This window comes from Podarcis pityusensis (genome assembly GCF_964106645.2).
Source record: "Podarcis pityusensis genome assembly, chromosome: 17".
Classification (NCBI taxonomy): Eukaryota; Metazoa; Chordata; class Lepidosauria; order Squamata; family Lacertidae; genus Podarcis; species Podarcis pityusensis.
Window position 1 is genome coordinate 9,560,919 of NC_138042.1, and position 14,949 is coordinate 9,575,867.

At 47.6% G+C, this 14,949-nt stretch overlaps 1 protein-coding gene across 3 annotated transcripts in view; it reads right to left on the minus strand.

The window, feature by feature from the left end:
- The window catches only part of PRKCSH (PRKCSH beta subunit of glucosidase II), a 34,667-nt gene extending 20,109 nt beyond the window's left edge, over positions 1 to 14,558 (minus strand). Inside the window, exons 1-9 of one of the 3 annotated variants that reach the window (XM_080988202.1) lie at positions 14,431 to 14,558; positions 11,146 to 11,262; positions 9,721 to 9,837; positions 7,138 to 7,233; positions 6,981 to 7,038; positions 5,528 to 5,645; positions 5,124 to 5,253; positions 4,035 to 4,119; positions 3,480 to 3,558 (exon numbers count right to left, since the gene is read on the minus strand). In XM_080988202.1, the coding sequence (XP_080844328.1) occupies positions 3,480 to 3,558; positions 4,035 to 4,119; positions 5,124 to 5,253; positions 5,528 to 5,645; positions 6,981 to 7,038; positions 7,138 to 7,233; positions 9,721 to 9,837; positions 11,146 to 11,233 (771 nt within the window). In that variant the 5' untranslated portion in view covers positions 11,234 to 11,262; positions 14,431 to 14,558. The remainder of the gene's footprint in view (positions 1 to 3,479; positions 3,559 to 4,034; positions 4,120 to 5,123; positions 5,254 to 5,527; positions 5,646 to 6,980; positions 7,039 to 7,137; positions 7,234 to 9,720; positions 9,838 to 11,145; positions 11,263 to 14,430) is intronic. The other 2 variants (XM_080988201.1, XM_080988200.1) reach the window with 2 other exon arrangements.
- Positions 14,559 to 14,949: the final 391 nt, after the last annotated feature.

Below are 14,949 nucleotides of genomic sequence, written 5' to 3' on the forward strand. Positions count from 1 at the left end.
AACTGTATTTATACACAGCTGCATATGTCCCAGGGCTAACCCATAGTTCAAATTAAGTAGCAATGCACTGTATCAGTCAAGTAGTCATCCTCCTGCTCCCCACAATGGTTACAGATTTTGGAAAGACAAGAGAGTAGCATTTCTTTCAAGCGAGCCAGACTGTGCAAGATCATTTTTTATAAGAAACATTAAAAAAAACAAGACAGACCCTGCTCTTTCAGCAAGTAACACCCCTTAAACAAGGGGTGGGCAGAAGCTGCGTTTGCATCTACAGTACTGGTAGATTGCTGGGTGATTTGCAGTAGATGGGCAAGGATTTCTGACTCCCAGCAACAAAATGACACACACATACACCCCACCCCTCTGCCCTAAATAATGCTGCGGAAATGAAGAAAGCTTAGAATAACCAAAAGTGAGTATGGAAAGACTGTATGCACCATTCAACTTTAGTATGAAAGAACAAAAATTCTGAGCCCAGAAATTTGTTTAACTGTATGTCTTTTGCGTTTGGCTTCAGCTGGTGGCTTACGGGATTTTGGTAAAAATCACAATGAAACAGATTCTGCAAGCCAGAGATCTGCCCACTCCTGATCTAAACCAATGAAACAGTGAATTCCCTAGGCTAACTATGAATTGTGTGAAGAGGTACCCTTTTCTCTGCCAATCATTTTTGGGGGAAGAACCTCATTTGTGATGCTCTCAACCATGCAACTCTACAGAACCAAGAAGACAGATTGGGAGGATTTCCAGTCTCTTCCATAGCCTTGATGGGTTCCCTTGGGATGAAGAAATGATGTAAAATAAGTTTCAGCAGCCAGCAAAAAGAGCCTAAAAACACACTCTGAAAGTAGAGCAGGTTCAGTGTTACTGCCACCTTGTGGACACCTTAGGCGTAAATATATACCGTATTTTTCGCCCTATAGGGCGCACTGGCCCATAGGACGCACCTCATTTGGGGGGGGGGAATAAAAAAAAATTATTCCCCCCACCACCACGGGGCTGGGGAAGCCCGAGCTTCCCCCGACCCCAGCCCCCAGAACAGGCTGCCGCCCGCAAGCCTTGCGCGCCCGGGGGAACTCCCGCCGGGCGCACAAGGCTTGTGGATAGCTTCCTGAAGCCTGGAGAGCAAGAGGCACCGACGCCTCTCGCTCTCCAGGCTTCAGCGAAAGCCTGCATTCGCCCCATAAGACACACACGCATTTCCCCTTCATTTTTGGAGGGGGAAAAGTGCGTCCTATAGGGTGAAAAATACGGTAAATTACACACTAGTAAAAAAAGGGAAAAAAGACTGAAGTTGAAATAGAAAGATTTTCTCCCATGGGCTAATTTCCTTAAGCATACCGTATCTTTCGTCCTATAGGGCGCACCGGCCCATAGGACGCACCTCGTTTTTTGCGGGGGGGATGAATAAAAAAAATTTATTCCCCCCCCCCGCCGCCGCGGCTGCTGCTCCAAGCCTTGCGCACACCTGCCCGAAGCACGGGGCACCCTCCGGAGGGCTCCCCGTGCTTCGGGCGACAGGCTGCCGCCCCAAGCCTCGCGCGCTCGGCAGGACCTCCTGCCGGGCGCGCAAGGCTTGCGGACACTCGCCCAAAGCACGGGGAGCCCTCCAGAGGGCTCCCCATGCTTCGGGCGACAGGCTGCCGGCCCAAGCCTCGCACGCTCGGCAGGACCTCCTGCCGGGCGCGCAAGTCTTGCGGACACTCGCCGGGGCTGCAGGCTGCTGCCCACAAGCCTTGTGAGCCCGCGGGAACTCCCGCCAGGCTTGCAAGGCTTGCGGATAGCTTCCTGAAGCCTGGAGAGCGAGAGGGGTCGGTGCGCACCGATGCCTCTCGCTCTCCAGGCTTCAGCGAAAGCCTGCATTCGCCCCTTAGGACGCACACACATTTCCCCTTCATTTTTGGAGGGGAAAAAGTGCGTCCTATGAGGCGAAAAATACGGTACATTCCTTAGATTTGTTATTCTTGATGCACTTTAAATTTGAAACTGCTTGAAACCTACATGTAAATTTCCGAATCTGGGAAGACAGGATTCTACAACTTCAGACCTCTAATTCGGCAAGTGGGATAATAAATACACATGGATTTGTGGTTACTTTTATCATTTTGCAAGTATTATTCCAAAAGGTTGAGATATGTGAAAACTGGTCTGGCAGGGCTGAGGAAAAGTGACAGATATATCGGAAAGGGGCAAGAGCTTAGTGATTGCTACATAACTGGTTGCTGCATAACTAGGAAACTCCCTTCTTCTCTAGCAGACTTAGTCATCCCTCCCCCAGCCAAAATGGCACAGAAGACCCCTTGTAGCATTGCACTGAAAAGCGCCTGAGTTTTCACGTCAGCAGGTAGGCAATATGGAGCTTCTAAAGCACTTATGGGATGACTCTTTTTACAAAGGTTTCTAGCTTTCGCTTAAAAGTGTGCACCTCTCATCACTGGGGCTGAAAAGGTGGCAGGAAAATGAAGACTGTGCTTTACAGTCTTTACAGCCCTGTTTAGGGAAGTTTTTAATGCTTGATGTATTATAGTATTTTAATATTTTTTTGGAAGCCGCCCAGAGTGGTTGGGGAAGCCCAGCCAGATGGGCGGGGTATAAATAATAAATTATTATTATATTATTATTATTACAGTGTACAAGAAGAGAAAAACATAAGTCAAAAAGTAAGATTTTGGATAGACACTACTGCACTAAAGGTTCAAGTATTATTATTATTATTTATTGAATTTATATACTGCCCTATACCCGAAGGTCTTGGGGCAGTACAGTGGATGCTCGGGTTGCAAATGTGATCCGTGTGGGATGCACGTTCGCAACCCACAGCGTTCACAACCCACAGCGACGCATCTGCGCATGTGCAGGTTGCGATTTGGCACTTCTGCGCATGTGCAAAGCGCAATGTAGCACTTCTGTGCATGAACGACCAACAAAACCCAGAAGTAACCTGTTCCAGTACTTCCGGGTTTTGGTGGGTCCGTAACCCGAAAAAACGCAACCTGAAGCGTCCGTAACCCGAGGTACGACTGTACTGCTAAGAAAAGATCCAAGAAAAATCTGACAAAGGAAGTGAGCTATTCAGCACACATAGGACATATTGGGAATGGCTGGAAAACAGTAAACTAAAACAGAGTGTCTTCAGTAGAATGCCTACTGACACCTTCCCCCACCCCAATATACCCCCAAGCCCAGCAAGTGACTTCTAACCAATATGGCGGGTGGGGGGAGGTTCACAGCTGGGCAGTATTTGGACACTCTGGTTTGATCTACAACTTTGTCTACTTCCAGACTCCAGCCCTACTCCAAGTGTCAAGTGGTCTCATCTTAACCTAGCTTTTGGTGGGAGAGGGAAGAGAACCGCAAAGCACATGAAGTGCATGAAAGCAGAAGGCCTAACAGAAAGAATGAAGGATAACCATGAACAGCTGTTTTCGCTTGCATGAGAAGAAAAGCCCCCCTCTACAAGTGCACATTTCCCACCATACCTGGGCTTCCGATTCTGAAAGGATCCCATCACCATCTGCATCTAGTTCAGGGTGCGTCTGGAGCTCAGCAACAGATATCCTGAAGGCACAGGAGGCCAATTAGGGTACTAACCATGCCTTTCACAACTCTGCATACACAAAGACTGATATAGCAGTCCCTGTGGCATGTGTACTCCAAGGTTCCTAGCTTTCATTTTACGGAAAAGAGCAAGTTTTTAGCCCTCATTATTTCTTGAAGACTTAAAGCATCACTTAGGGATGCTTTTAAGTTACAGGGTATCTTGTCTCAGAGCAATGGGATTGGGTTTGTGCCCTCTCACCAGTTTGAAACGTCTTACAGACAATTAATGCCTCCTGAGCCAACATGGCCCTTGAGATGGTAACAATAAGTGCTCCTCTGCTCCAAATAAATCCAGGAATAGTTAAGCGCTAGAATCTGACGTCAGGACACAAAGGGATCAGCAGCTGGATCAACATCTGTCCTGCCACATGCCTTTGACCACAGATGACAGAGTCTGCGAACAAGCTACTGAAAGGGGGAATCATCTCACTCACATGCCATCTCCATCATCATCCAGCTCGTGAAAGGCTTCTTCTGCTTTGGCTTGATCCCTCACCGCTCTTTCGGCCGCTTTCTGTTCTGTTGCAAAGTGGGCAAATAACAAGTTCAACTCATTCATTCATTCATTCAAAAAAACCAAAGTAACTTCCCTGCATAACTTCTAAAGTCATCTTCTCTCTACAACTAGGAGAACAGCTTTAGGATTTCTGTGCACCTCAAATCCTGTCCCTAAAGGACACATTCCAATAAAACAATAAGGTAGACACACATGTATTAAAATCTAAAACCCTGCAGACTTATTTGCCTGATAAATGCAGTCTTTGAGAACCACCAAGAAAACACATCCCATCCATGCCCTAACAGAAAAAGGGAACAGAGAGTCATGCCCAACATTTATTCTGCTTATTTTTCATTTCAAATTCATTCTCAACACATGGCAACGTACAAAGATGAAAAACAATTTAAGTGGCTTGATGACTACCCAAGAACTGTGCGGCTCCCTCTTCCTGAAGCCCTGCCAAACATCTTCCAGACGTGTTGCAACAGCTTCATATTGGTCTGTTTTTAATGGCCGGCGTTAAGCAGGTGCAGGATAATTTCAATCCATTTCTGGATGCTGCACTAAGTATTTCACCCAAGCATTTCATTGTATTGCTTTTATCATGCTGAACTGTTGACGTGGCAAACACCCCGAGCCCCTGCAAGAGCTGGGCTTGGAACTAAGAATGTGAGCAGCGCAGACAAAGGCACCTCCGGCTGCAACTCTAGCATCCCATCTCCCCATCAGTGGCAAGGCAGAAACTTCCAGGAAGCCATTCTAGGACATGAGGGTAAACCCATCCATCATAAAATTCTCTAACCTCCTATTAAGGCAGGGCTGGGAAATCTGTGGCCACCTGTTTGCTATGGGACTCCCAACTCCCATCCATCTTAAGGCAGCATGCCCAATGATCAGGGATTCTGGAAGCTGTATTTCAACATCTGGAGGACCACAAGTTCTCCTGCTTTAAAAACGAGGCTGTTGGCTGACACAGAGGCTTTCAGTGTCATGAAATCCCCTCGCATGGTAGAAGTGCACTCACCCTCCCAGGCTTTCTGATGGATATCCTTGGCTTCTTTTTCAGGTTTCTCAGCAGCTTCTTTTAGCGACCTCAGAGTCTCCACTTGCTCCTCCACAGACTTCTTGCTCTCCTGTAGCTCAGTGAGCTTTATCTAGAAGTGTTTGGGGGGTGGGGAGGAGAGAGAAGAGGTCCTCTCAACAGTCCAAGCCCAAGGTGTGTACAGAATCTCTATAACTTGGCTCCCCACCCACTAGAGGTCACTTCTAATGCCTACCTGAAAAGAGCCATAGCTTGGCTTCTTCAAGTGACTCCAAAATGCTCCTGTGAGAGGAACGATGCCCAGGCTCATGAGCACTGGTGGCAATGGGCACTCTTCCCCTGTATTGTCAGCACAGTGTTTCCACTTCCTAGGCCAGCATCCTCACCTGTTTTTCTTCCTTCCTCTTACTTGCTTCCTTCATCAGGGCCTGCTTGATTTCGAAGCCTTCTCTGGCCACTTCAGCCATCTGCTTTAGTGCCTCCCGCTCCTTTCGGCCCATTTCTCTGCACAGGGAAAGGAAAGAGAAAGCTGGAGCTGAGCCCCAAAGACACCTTCCACCCACAGCACTAACCAGTGCAGCAAGAGAGACCCTATTCTAGAAGGGGTGGGGAGCAAGCTTTTTTCAGGCACAGAGTATATGGCAGGAAATGACAGCCCAGCAGCAAGCTACAACCCAGGCAATGTCAATGATGACCAACCTTGGGCTGCGCAGCCAGAGGCAGTGCTCACATTAAGACACACAGTGCAAGTCCTCTTATTCTGAATAACTCCATATTCATAAAAGTTTGCAGAATTATGTGACAACAGGACAAGAACTATGGGTAGCCTGACAAATATGACTACTCTGCCCCATTTATTTTGTGAATTTATTACAGTTTTTTAATAATAATAATAATAATAATAATAATAGTCTTCAAATACATTTTCAGGGCAGCCTAGAGTAAAAGGTTAAGAAAAAACCCTAAAATAACTAATAAATCAAAATAAACTAAAAATAGCATTAAAATAATCATTGGACAATACTGCATCAAAGTATTTTAGAATCTCTACCCCTGCAAACCTATACAGCTACTGCCCCTTTTTTTCTTTCGTGATATTTACAAACATCAAGATCAATATAATATAATACAATACAGAATGTAGGACCGCATTATGCTTAGCCAGCACCAATGACAAACACGTGAAAAGAAGTTATCAGGGGAATGAAGAATTGTTACCTCCTTCTCTGTCTTTAAGAGTGAAAACTTGCATTGCACAAGAAGATTATGTTTCTCGTGCTTCCATGCATTTGTTTTATTTTTTGGAGTTTGGTTTTAGCTGGCATCATTATTTTGCAGCTGCATATTTTTCTGGCGATCATGTTTGAAATGTTCTGTTGTGAGCTGTACTGGACCCAAACATGGCAGAGACAGGCCAGGAACATACTTAAAAAACCAAACACCTACAACCTACAGCACAGCAATTTGCTGTAGCCGCCCAAAAGCTGAGACATTCTATTATGCAAGATAATACAGCGAACTATCAAGAAAATTTGCCTTTTAAAATGTCTCCGATTGATTAAGACTGGTGTTCTGTTTTTAATACTGAGATTTATTATTGTAGTGCCCTGTAATTAAACAATAGAACTGTTAAGTGGATTTATTTTTTTGAAGATGGGGAGGATCCAAGTTTCCCAGAGGTTGTGCAAAATTATTTTGGGAGCTGCTGCTGCCTGGGATCAAGTGTACATTTATCCTCTTTCCTTTCCCAAACTAGCCCAAACCCAGCCTGGAGCTGCCTTTGAATCAGCAGTCCAAGGAGAGGAAAAGCTTCCTGAAAGTATATAGGCCATGCCTTACTTGCAGGTGTTTTCACACACGATGCCGCTGTTGTACTCATCTGTTGCATCACAGCAGTCTAAAGGCAAACAACAAGGAGAGCCATTAACATTCACTCACTTGGGCTTGGCTGCCCGCAGCCTGAAGTCTCCCACCCACATGAGCTAGCAAAGCTTACCACAAATTCCATCATTGACACGGGAGGAGGGGATGTACTGAGGTCGGTAGCCAGCATTGGAGCAGTGGAAACGGCCACTAGGGCATGCAGCAGTTCCTGGGCAGAGAGATAAGGTACTAGTGAATTCCTTAACAAATCGGATGCTTACAGCTATCTACAAGAACCAATGTTACCCTTCCCTCCCGCAAATTCTGTGATTTAGGGATAAACTGGCCATGTTGCATTTGCCCATGCTATGAAGTTAGTCACTATGACCACTTTGTCTTGTTTTACCATTATGAGGAGTTGGATGTAGGATTTTGCAACAAGAGAAAGATAATCCAAAGGTCACTTTCAGTCACACACAAACATACTATTCACATCCAATCTTCCTCATGCTTCAGCTTCTCCCATTAATTCTAAAAAAAATTGCAGCAAACCTATGTAACATATTCAGACATAACTTCTGGTCTAAAAAGCCTTACTCAAAGTGGCATTAGGACATATCATTTTCACTCTTGACTAATTTTGAACATCCAAGTTTTCTGCACCAATTTAATATATCAATTTCATCTCCCCTGCTCTCAATTTTCAATGCAGATTCTTGCCAAAGTTGCAAGCAGGATGACAATATAGATCCAGCTCTGTCTCATGCACCACTAGCAACTTTGCACCTCAGCTGGACCAGGACCTGCCTATCATCTAGGCATTGCTGATAACGCAGTTGGTAGAGCGTGAAACTCCTAATCATAGGGCCATGGGCTAAAGTCCCACACTGGGCAAATGATTCCTGCATTGCTGGGGGTTGGAGTAGATGACCCTTGTGGTCCCTTCCAACTCTCCTATTCTGTGATTCTACAAGTGGTATTGCTGTAAGGCAAAAGAACAACAACCCCTCCAAAGTCCAGATGCAGATTCCAGAGCTCCCATGGGCATGTGCTTGCCCCTCTATTGTGTGAGGAACATCTAATCCAGTGGTGCCCAAACATTTTCAAGGAGGACCAGATTTGATGAAGTGAAGGGCCGTGAGGGCCAACCAAAGTTGTTGCGCTTTTTTTAGGATTGAAATTGTTGCGCTTTTTTTTTTTTCGGTTGAAGTTTTTTAGGGTTGAAGGGTTGAGGGGTTTTTTGAGGATTAGGCCCCCGAAACGGACTTTGGACATGTCTGTGGTAGAGCCTTTGGCCAACAAGGGAATCAAAGGAAGGTGTGCTAAAGGTGGGAAAGGAGATTGCAGAGGAACTGAATGGATTATTTGCATCTGTCTTCAGAGCAGAAGACTCGCGAGTAACATAAAAGTAATAAGGTGAAACAGGAGAGATGCGAGCCGGGAAGGGCGACGGAAGGGCCCGGCCGGGTGGCGACTCACCTCGCAGGCGGTGCGCCATCCCTTTGGCCCAGGCAAGGCGGCGGCGGCGGCTCGGCGACCTCCTCGCCTGTCTCCTCATGAGGGAAACGCGGCGTCGGGGCGCCTCCGGCGGAGCAAGGCCGCTGGCCTTCGCCTTCCCCTCCACCTTCCTCCTTTTCGCCGCGCCACCTGCGCCTCCGCTGCCTCCCACTATCAGCGGGCCCTCCCGGGCGTTGGGCTCCGAGGGCGAAGGCGCCCCTCCTCGGCCCCACTCCACCACGCCCATCTGCAGCACGGGCCCCGCCGCCGCGCTCCCTCCAGCCGCCCTGGCCGCTTCACCCGCCTCCTCCTCGGGCTCGAAGCCCGAGTTGTCCCGGCTCCAGGCCTGCCTCGAGCAAGACGAGAGCGGCGGCGGCGGCGAGCAAGACGAAGGAGGAGGAGAAGGAGAAGAAGCGCTGACGATGACTCCGCTGCTGCTGCTGCCCGGCGGGTCCCGCAGCCACCCCAGCTCCAGATGCTCCAGGCCGCCGGGAGGGCAAAGTCCCGCCATGGCCCCCCGACCCTGGACGAAGGCCGCCGCCTCAGAAATTTTCTCTCAGGCCGGCTGAGTAAGAAGGGAGCGCCTTCGCTTTCTCCACCGCCCGCCTTCCAGCCCCCCATCCCTGCCCACAGCATGCTGCCTCGCAGGGGGAAGCGGGCAGGCCGGGCTGCGTGTGTCTTTTGGCCGGGAAGCTGCAGGGAGGGGAAGAGCAGCGCTCCCCACACAGCTAGGAGCTCCTGTGGCTCCTTCCGAATCTAATAGGGTTTTGTTTTGTTTTGGTCTCTCTTTTTGCAGCTTCAGCTGCCGACACAACTGTCCTAGGCTTCGATTAGGATGGTAGACTTTACTAGCGAGAATAAAAGGTGAAGGCTGGCGGCCGGCGGCGGCTACACAGGCCACATGACGAGGTCTGGCGGGCCGGATTCGGCCCGCGGACCTTGTGTTTGACACCCGTGATCTAATCTGTCCTGATGTCTGATCTAAAACCTCCCACCCAGCTATGACTTGTGCTGTCTCTCTCCTCAGCCAATATGTTTGCTTTTAATCCAGGCAAACCATATTCTGCTTTTGCAACTTTGTGCATTTCATGCCTTGTACATTTTCACACATTCAGGGAATAGGAAACCCCATGAAATACAATATTAGCAAGTATCTAATTACAGCAGCAATAAGCAGCATGTTTCATTGGTGGAGGCAAGGTGTGTGAGTGGGGCTTACCTGGCTCATCTGATCCATCTCTGCAGTCACAGTAATCATCATTGACTCTATCAAAGGCTATTGTTGCTGAGCCATCTAGACAAGTAAATGGCTTCGATTCATCATAGAAGTGATGGCCTGAGAAGGACAGCAAGAGACACTTGGTTCCGAGAACAAAAATTGCAGAACGCAAATACACCAATCCAGAAAGGCATTCAAGGCACAAGCCAAACAACACAAATTTGGGGTGATGGGACAAAAACAAAACACCAATAGCAATATCATGGAATAGTCTTCCAACATCCCCAGTCACGTATACAATACCAAATCCTTAAACACACTCGCTCTCTCTAAATCACCCATGGATAACCTTAGTGATGTGGTGGAGAGGGGAAGATTGACATTTGAACTGAGGGAAACTGCAACAGGAAACGGAAGGGGAAGGACAGCTGTGCACCAAAATAGGATGAGTTTGCTTTTTAGAGAGCCCCAAGGAACTGTTTATTCAAAGCCACTGAAATAATATTTAGCTGTGAACAGTAGTTTCTTCTTCAACCTTGTCACTGTTCCACTCAAAGGAGGCTGTATTTAGTGCTAGGAAGATCTGCAATCATTTGAGGCTCAGGAGCTATTCAGGAAACATGACTGACCTTTCACAAACCGACACTAAAACACCATCTTCTCCCCAAAGCCACTCAATGATTTGACACATTCTGGCAATCCATCTCCTAGAAAATGCAACCAGTAGTGTAGTGCTACCTACTTTGCCCTTCAATCAGGGCACCTGCTAATAAGATGAATTCACCTCATAGTTAAACTAGTCCAGAAAAGCTACACATTCAGATGTACAGTCTCTTTTCCACCACATGAGGAAGAAAGAGCACAAGGGAGGCTTAATACACTTTAATGTTTCGTGTAATGAAAGACTCAGCATTTTATGCAAAACAGTTCCAGGGGGGGGGGGGAGAACAGTGGAATCTGAAGAACGAGAATGTGATTACAAACCTCAAGACCAAGTCACTGGGGCCACTGCCACTGACTTTCAAAAGAATTGAGACTCCTCAAAGAATTATGAGAATTAGGAAATGCTTCCAAGTTTAACAATTTTACCAGAAAGGAACAGCAAGTCATGAAGAAGACAACCCTTCTCTACAGGAAGTAACTGTGTAAATGTGTGCATAGTTGCAAATGTCAGGGCTCTAGCACCAAATGAAGTGTAGAACTAAGAGCAGGAAGCAATGGTAGCCCTTGGAGTCTTCCCTCATTCCTCCATTTTTCAAGCAGGAAAAAACAAACAGTGAATATACCAAATGCAGGGTTTTGCTAAGAAATGAAAGTGGATGCACAAATTTATAATACAGACATCTTGTTTCCATTCTCCACATCAACAGAAGGAGTTGCTTGATGGTGGAACAATGCTTGGCATTTTATCTGCTGGGAACTCACTTGTTAAGGAGACGCCCCGTGGGCGCTTCACCTCCACAGGAGATGCTAGGCCCAAAAGCAAGAACAACAACAGGGTAAGCAGCAGCATGATCCAAAGGCAAAAAGCAGCAGTGGCTCCTGAAGGAAAGGGAAAAACAGAGGACTGTTGCTACAGACGTTTCCATGCTAACAGAAATAGGTGAAGGGGCAAAGATGCAGAATTCTGTCCCCTCCACTCGCAACCCAAAACACAATTCCCTTCACATCTCAATAACTTAATTTGAATTCATATATTTTATTTGAGCAGAGGGACGCGGGTGGCGCTGTGGGTAAAACCTCAGTGCCTAGGACTTGCCGATCGTATGGTCGGCGGTTCGAATCCCCGCGGCGGGGTAAGCTCCTGTCGTTCAGTCCCAGCTCACCTAGCAATTCGAAAGCACTCTTAATTGCAAGTAGATAAATAGGTACCGCCTTATAGCGGGAAGGTAAACGGCGTTTCCGTGTGCTGCGCTGGTGCTGGCTCGCCAGCTGCAGCTTCGTCACGCAGGCCACGTGACCTGGAAGTGTCTTCGGACGGCGCCGGCTCACGGCCTCTAGAGCGAGATGAGCACACAACCCTAGAGTCGGACACAACTGGCCCGTACGGGCAGGGGTACCTTTACCTTATTTTATTTGACCTCTACGATTTAGATAATATTCCAGTTTCAAAAAGAAATTTAAACACACTTTTATCATCTTTCTCAGGGCTCAAAACTAAGGAGGCTGATATTAAGGCAACTTTTAAGTACCTTAAAAGGTGATGCTGTAGTGAATTCTTTTCAACTCCACACAAGATGGGTGCATAAAACATTTTACACCTTACTAGAAATTGTAGTTATTTTTCCATCACTGGTGTTTAAAAACTATTCCAGTTGTTTTTATTTTGGTGCAGCCCCCCCCCCCCCAAAGCTTCCCATTTTCCAAAGGGGCCACACCCTAAGACCTGGGTCACTGAGGACTGTCAAAACATGAAACAGGATTCTGGGTGGGAATCAACAGGCACCTACTAACTTTGACTCTGAGTCTCCACAAACATGAGAGCATTTGTTATAGTTGCCATGATGGGTGGGCTAATAACCCCATGGGGGAATTGTTTGGGTTTGTTACTATGTTATGTCTTTTTGTGTTTTTCTAGAAATTTAATAAAGAAAGAAAATAAAGGCGTCTCTTTAGAATAGGCCACCTGTTCTGGCCATAACATATAAAACTACCTGCAGTGGAAGTCTACACAGTCACTGCCTATTATTATCTATGCTACAGCCAGCACATAGCACCATCTGTAGGAAAGCCTCAGATGGCATCTCTATGGTAACTACATGCTCTGGTCTTCAGAGAACATCATTGTCCAATCAGTTGCTAAATCTGGGCTTGAGAAAAGAATTGGGTTGGGATCTGAATAAAGAAACAGAAGCACTTTATCCCAGTGCTTTGGAAGCGCTATTATCTCGTTTGCCAAATCATAGCACAAATGAGTAACTTGCCTCCTATCCTGCCTTGGTCTTTCTCTGTGCCTGTCAAAGGACTTGAGGCAGAGAATCTTCTTCTTCTTCCTACTAGTGGTTTGAGTGAGGCAACATGAGTCCCCCATGCTCCTTCTGCCTTTAAAGCCCAGCTGTAATGAGCAAGGTATATATGGGCCAACACTTTGACCACCACGTTACCAACGTCCATTTTTAAAAGGTGAAACTCCATTTTGGGAACCAGGTAGCAAAGCTTTTAATTCTATTGAACGTGTGCATTTCTTTTTCAAAGCATACCTCTTTCCACCCACCTAAGAACTGGCCAATTTTATAGCCTGAAATGCTACGCTCCAAGCAAATTTCCCAATTTCTGTCCAAGATAATCTCAGAGAGGTAGAAAGTCTGCCCTTCCTGAACAAACTAGAATTCCAGCATTTGGAGTGCCAAACTCAAACCAACCTTCATTAGTATGAAAAATGGAAACTCCACCTAATATAAAACTGCCCTGGTCCATTTTCCTAAAGCCCTGCTCAGGACCACAATACATCAAGGACCGCCTCTCTCCATGTGAATCACTCCAGACTCTGCAATCACCATTCTTCGTGTCCCTCCTTTGAAAAGTCTGGAAGGTGGCAGCCAAAGACTGTGGCTGACTGTGGAATGCTCCCCACCCATGGTGTCTGTCTCGCCTGGTGCCTTCACCAAATATATTTAGGCACCAGGAACAAACTTTTCTCTTCAACCAAGCCTTGGGCTGTTTCACAATCTATGGTCTTCCAAATGCGGTTATGTGCGGGGGGGGGGGGGTGTCATTGGTTTGTTTTACAGTGGTACCTCGGGTTAAGTACTTAATTCGTTCTGGAGGTCTGTTCTTAACCGGAAACTGTTCTTAACCTGAAGACCACTTTAGCTAATGGGGCCTCCCGCTGCCACTGCATGATTTCTGTTCTCATCCTGAAGCAAAGTTCTTAACCCGAGGTACTATTTCTGGGGTAGTGGAATCTGTAACCTGAAGAATATGTAACCTGAGGTACCACTGTGTTATGCATTTTATGTTCACACTGAACCTGGGATCTCAGAACAAAGGGTGACATACAAATCTAATAAATAATAACAATACAGTGGTACCTCGGGTTAAGTACTTAATTCGTTCCGGAGGTCCATTCTTAACCTGAAAACTGTTCTTAACCTGAAGCACTTTAGCTAATGAGGCCTCCTGCTGCCGCCGTGCCGCCAGAGCACGATTTCTGTTTCTTCCTGAAGCAAAGTTCTTAACCTGAGGTACTATTTCTGGGTTAGCGGGAGTCTGTAACCTGAAGCGTATGTAACCCAAGGTACCACTGTAATACAACAAGGAGGTGTCTTCAATGGAAACCATCTGTGGCCTTTTAAATTGGGGTGGGTTTTTTTGTTTGTTTGTTTTGTTTCCGTTTGTTACCATGCTGAGCATTTTTGCGTTTTCCTATTGCAAAGCGCCCTGTGGTCTTTGGATGAAGGGCGACTGCCGACATTTAATTCGAAATGATAATCAATGTTGAAAAAACACAGAACCACGACAAAAACAGCACGGAACCCCGCACCCCCATTTTAAAGCAGGCAGGGTTCTGCAACGTGGCGAAGCCCAAGGCAGGATCAGCCCCGCTGCCACAGGCAGGTGCAGCGCGACCTGCCCGCCCCCCCCCCCTCCGCGCAGAAGCCCTGGAACTCGCCTTTCCCCGGCTCTTCCTCCAGCGCCCCTCAAGAGCAGCCTCCGGGCTCTCCCTCCAAGAACCCGCACCCCCCTCACCAGCCCAACAGGCTCCCTCACCGACGGGGCGCGGGAATCCTCGCGGAAAACGGGTCCCAAGTCCAACCGTCCGAGGAAGCGGAAGGGGATGACGGGAACATCCGCTTCGAAGTGCGCGCGACCGCGTGTGTGGGCGTGTATGGCGGAAGCGGCTCCTGTCCTTTTCCCTCAGGCGCTTTCTCGAGGACTTCCCCTTCCTTTAGGTGCCCATGGCGAGAGTGGCGGAAGTGCGCTTTGCTTGTTCCGCCCACCAACGTTGCTGCCTCATGGGTTTAATGACCTGGTTCCCTTTTTCCCTCCAAAGGGACGACACCAATATATTTGCTCGCGTTCCCCCGCACGGCGACGGCGAGGATGGCCGCGGATAGATTTCAGCTGCGGCCTAGGAAAAGCGAGACAACCTGACCTTCCTCCCGCCATGCCTTTCGCGGGTCGCTTCCCACGGCCAATGGGCGCTTTGCATCGGAGGAGCTGGTCGCCATGGAGACGGATGCAGGCGAAAGGATGCAGCTGATGGTCGAGTGAGGGGGAAGCAGCCTG